At 46.8% G+C, this 5,181-nt stretch overlaps 1 protein-coding gene across 1 annotated transcript in view; it reads left to right on the forward strand.

Moving 5' to 3' along the window:
• Positions 1–1,689: 1,689 nt before the first annotated feature.
• The window catches only part of Pip5k1a (phosphatidylinositol-4-phosphate 5-kinase, type I, alpha), a 47,863-nt gene continuing 44,371 nt past the window's right edge, over positions 1,690–5,181 (forward strand). Inside the window, exon 1 of the mRNA XM_013015009.1 lies at positions 1,690–2,176. Coding sequence (XP_012870463.1) covers positions 2,101–2,176 — 76 coding nt within the window. The 5' untranslated portion in view covers positions 1,690–2,100. The remainder of the gene's footprint in view (positions 2,177–5,181) is intronic.

The raw sequence follows: 5,181 nt of genomic DNA on the forward strand, positions 1-5,181 counted from the left end.
TACAAAACCAACATTTCTTCTTTTAAGAGAGCTGCCATCAAATTCACACATCAGTCCCCAGGTACAAGATTCCCCTGTTTGACTGCCTTAAGTTATTCAGGGATTTATTAGTCTAGTCCCAGTTTTGAAATTAGAAACACTTTTGCCTTTAACCATGCCAATTTTTTTTTGGTTGGTCATGGGACTTGAATTCAGGGCCTGGGTGCTGTTGGTGAGATTTTCTGCTCAAGGCTAGCACTCTACCACTTGAGCCATAGCATCACTTCTGGCTTTATCTGTTTATGTGGTACTGAGGAATTGAACCTAGGGCTTCATGCATGCTAGGCAAGCACTCTACCAGCAAGCCACCTTCCCAGTCCAACCCGGCCAATTTTTAAAGTAATTTGGGAAATTATTTCTGGAAATAAGTATTCAACACATTTATTTACCGAATGGAATACCTGTCCAGCTTCTGTACTGTTCGGTCTGAATGGCAACATAGATATAGACCACCAAAAAATTCTTCAATACCACATAATTACTACTGCAGCAAAATTAGGGTACAGGTTGAAATTTGTCTCAGCACTCCAAAAAAGCACTCAATAGTGCCAAAATAGTACCAAATAGTCCAGCAGGTGGCAGCAAAGAAACAATTATTTTAGGTCTTGAAGGAAAGGCAGAAAGCTAAGGTGGGAAATGTTATGGATATTTAGGACCTATTTTCCTTTGAGGACTCAGAAAAAATTCTCAATAAAAGGTAACCAGAACACTTTGGGGGCTGCAAAACAGAATTAAAAAATTCTCTTCATTTATTCATTCCACAAGTTACTATTTAGCGCTTACTCTGTGTAAAGTCGAGAGGAATTGGAGATAAAAGAACGAAGCAGACATAGTCCTTACTCTCCAGAATCTTAGTTTGTTTAGAGACAGGTCTTCAGATCCCACCAAGGTTCACAAACCTTCAGGATATGTTGTTAAAATTCACCAGAGGTAATAGAATGGGAGACGAGACTTCTGTGTATTATTTCCATGAACTTTTTTTTATTATCATTTTTTCCCATGAACTTTGGAGCTTAGATAATTGACAGTCGGAGGATAAGGACTTCGGATGAAGGGAAGGTCTGATCTTCCATGATCCCTGTTGTCAGCTCTTTCAAGGATATACTTATTTTATTTTTGTTGATTCATGTATCAAATATGTACTGCTCTGTCCCTGTACTGTGCCTAGCATTTGTGTTTGACACAAACATGGATCGATATCTAATGTCATTCGGAGGTAAAATATGCATCCACGTCAGACTAAACAGTAAACAAGGTAATAGAAACAGGAAAAGGGGTGGGAAGAGTGCTGGATGACATGTCATATTTTGTGGTTTTCGATCGCTTAACGTCTCTGCCTTGACAACAGTTCTTCGGTTTGGCGTTCTTTCTCGGCAGGTCAAGGTGTGAAGGAACCGGCTCTTTCAAAGAGCCACAACGAGAATGACCTACCGAGCCACCGTAGGAGAGGGCCGCGGAGCGCTGGCCTTCCACCCGGGGATTCGTTAGCAGGGTGAGCGACCCGCGTCACGTGACCAACGGCAGCCTGCGGATTGGCTCCGTTTTTCCTCCCCCCCCCCCGGTGAAGCGAAAGGAACCCCCTGAGGAAGTCGGGCGCATGCGCAATGCTGGAATTTCCTTAGCCACTCTGAGCGGAGCGGCGGGGTTGGGCAATGAACGGGAGCTGCCTGGGAAGGTGGGGGAGGGGGCTCTTCTCTTGGACTTCTGGGCGCTTCGTTCTGCCTTCTGGTGAGGTTTAACTCCGACGCCGGGTCCTGGAAGCCAGGGGGACCCCTAACACTGTTCTGGAAGGAGAAAACAGCTCGTGTGGAGAGCGGTTCAAGTTGCGGAGGGAGTGCGCGCCGGGAGCTCCCCCCCCCCACATCCCGGCGAATGGTGCGGCCCTGAGCGGGTCTCGGAGCCAGCCCGACGTGTCTGGGAGAGGCCCCGGAGGGGGCGGGAGGGTGGCCCGCGGGACGCGGGTTCTGTGGGGGAGACGTGGGGAACATTTGATTCCGCGAAGAGGAAGAGCCCGAGTGACCGGGAGCGAGCCGGCTGAGAGGGAGGGAGGGGGCTGCCAAGATGGCGACAGCCTCCTCTGGGCCGTCGTCGGCCGGGTTTCCAGCCTTTGATCCTGGGGTGTCTTCCTCGACCTCAGGTAAGTTTGCCTGGGGCTTGGGGGGAAGGGGTGGTGGTGCTGGCTGGCAGCGGGCTGGCGAGGGAGAAAGAGCTGGACCTGAGGGGGGCACCTGTGGGAATGATCGGGGAACGAGCTCGAAAAAGGCTAGACTTTCTTCAAGCTGCAGGGATTTCTGAGCGGGCCGGGGTTAGACGGTGATCAGGGGGGAACGGTCAGAAACGTTGCCTTGAGGAGGGATGGAGAACGAAAGGGGGGGGGAGAAGGGAGGCAAACCGGGGGGGGGGGAGAGCCACTCAATGGAGGCTCGACTGAAAGAAGGGGGCTACTTGGTGTGAGAGGCAGGTAGAGGAGGAGTTGATGGTGGCGTGAACTGGGTCGAAGTGTTGAAGAAATCGTGGGACCTGAAGGTATTGAGGAGTTCGGGGGGTGCTTTTTGAGGGTTGGGAGTGGGAGTTGTTGGAGCGGTTTTTCCGTTCGGAGACTCCCCCCCAACTGCGTCATTCTTTCTCGCTGGGCCCCCTCATCCCACGCGCGGCGCGGGGGAGCGGGAGCGCGCGCACATGCTTACCTACCCAACAGCTCCTTTGATGAACCCCCCCGGGGGTCTTTAGCCTGCTCAGCTTTGGAAAGCCAGGCAAGTTTGAGAAGCGAGCCTAAGGAACGTGGGGGGAGTGTAGGCCAAAAGACTCATAAATGGAGCCTTGACGGGCAGGTAGAGCAGTGATGTTTGGAGTTAGGTATCAGGAAGAAAGAATGATTGGGGTGGGGAAGGTTCTGACTGCTGTGGCTGAGTCTTACATAATAAGAAATAAACTGGAAGGGCTGTTTAAAGAAATTGGAACTTGGAGAATAAGAAGCTCAGGATAGCTCAGAATTGGAAACTAATGGAAGATTAGGGGAGGGTTGAAGAGGCCCACAAGAAAAGCAACAGATTGTGTGTAGGAGGGCAAATGCGTGTTGGTGTGTGTGAGTCAGAAACTGTTCTGGAGCTTCTGTCAGAAATATCTGGGGATCCACAGTGCCTGTTGGCTTTACACTGTGAAAAGGAGCTGTTGGATGCTTTGAGATTTTGACATTTCCTTAAGTCTGGGATTGCGATCTTGCCGTTTTGAATTGGCTTAATAAAAGACTTCTGCCTTGAACTCTCCAGATTAGATGAGAGAATACATAGTCATGGATACCTTCTTCATAAGCCTCAGTTTTATTTATGTACATCTATTTTTAGTTTGTTGGAGAGGTGATTTTTGCCTTTTCTATAAAAAGCATTAGAGGAGGAGGAGGTGTCATATGTTTATAATCCCAGCACTCAGGATTCCTGAAGGGCAGGAGCTTCATGGGTTAAAGGCTAGTCAACGTTACCTAGGAAGTCCCTGACACAAAAAATAAAAAAGCAGTAGTGGGCCAGAACAAATCATGTTTCATTCTAAGCCTAAACAAGGAAAAGTACAAGTGACAGTTTTGTTTTTAATACAGTAACTTCTTAAAACCTTCTCCCCATTTTCCTCAACCTAGAATGAATGTGTGTGTGTGTGTATGTGTATGTATATGTATGTATGTGTATGTGTTTCTCAACTCTCAAGTCAGATAGTCCCTGTGTTAGAAATCAGGCTAATTGTTCTGGGTATGGTGATACAAATCTGTAATCCCAGAACTCCGAAGGAAGAGGCAAGAGGATCATGATCATGAGTTGCAGGCCATTTTAAGCTACATAGTAAGACCTGTCTCTAAAACAAACAAACAAAAACCCAAGCTAGCCAACCCACAAAAACAAGGGTTAAGAATGTAGCTCAGTATTAGAGCTCTGCATATCATGTACAAGGCCCTAGATTCAATCTGTAGCACCAGCACCACCACCACTACCAAAACAAAGCAGTATGTTTATAACCTGGAGTTGGATTAAGCCTTTGTTTCATGGAAGTAAGTACCTTTCTCGTTTATTGACATGTCTTTTGTCTTTTTCTATCTTTGCTTCTTGTCCAGATAATCCTTATATCTATTTTAGATGTTTATTTTGGATGTTACTATTTGATATTTTGCAGGTTTTAATTTTCTGGCAGATCTCGGGTGTAGCAATTAATATAAATTGTATAAATGTTTTTCTGCTTTCACTAGATAGAATATCAAATATTAGGCCTCAGTGCACTTCACAGTGTCTTATGTGTGAAATCTTATGTGTCTTGCCAGGCGCTGGTGGCTCACGCCTGTAATCCTAGCAACTCAGCAGGCTGAGATCTGAGGATCATGGTTCAAAGCCAGCCCAGAAAGTTCATGAAACTTACCTCCAGTAAACCACCAGAAAACTGGAAGTGGCATTGTGGCTTAGTGGTAGAGTGCTAGCCTTGAGCTGAAAAGCTGAGGGACAGCGCCCAGGCCCAGAATTCAAGCCTCATGACTGACCCAAAAAAAAAAAGAAAGGAAAAAAGTCTTAAAAGTAAATAAAACCTTTTCTTTCTCACCTCTTTCTTTGGCGCATACATACTGAATTAGTTGTGTTAAGAAATATTCTGGTTATAAATACACCTGAAAGCATTTTGGCTTTATTTAATTATTTATTTTGGCCAGTTGTGGGGCTTGAACTCAGGGTCTAGGCACTAGCCCTGAGCTTCTTTTTGCTCATGGCTAGTGCTCTACATTTGAGTCACAGTGCCATTTCCGGTTTTTCTGTTTATGTGGTACTGAGGAATGAAACCCAGGGCTTCGTGGATGCTAAGCAAGCACTCTACCACTAATCCACATTCCATTTATTTATTTATTATCGTGGGGCTTGAACTCTGGGCCTGGGCGCTGTACCTGAGCTCTTCAGTTCAAGGCTAGCATTCTTAATACTTGAGCCACAGAGCCATTGCCAGTTTTCTGGTAGTTAATCGGAGATAAGAGTTTCCTGGAGGGCTGGGAAGGTGGCTCAGTGGTAGAGCGCTTGCCTGGCATGCATGAGGCCCTGGGTTCGATTCCTCAGCACCACATAAGCAAAAAGAAAAAAGCCGGAAGTGGCGCTGTGGCTCAAGTGGTAGAGCGCTTGCCTT

Source organism: Dipodomys ordii, unplaced genomic scaffold (genome assembly GCF_000151885.1).
Source record: "Dipodomys ordii isolate 6190 unplaced genomic scaffold, Dord_2.0 Scaffold26, whole genome shotgun sequence".
Lineage (NCBI taxonomy): Eukaryota > Metazoa > Chordata > Mammalia > Rodentia > Heteromyidae > Dipodomys > Dipodomys ordii.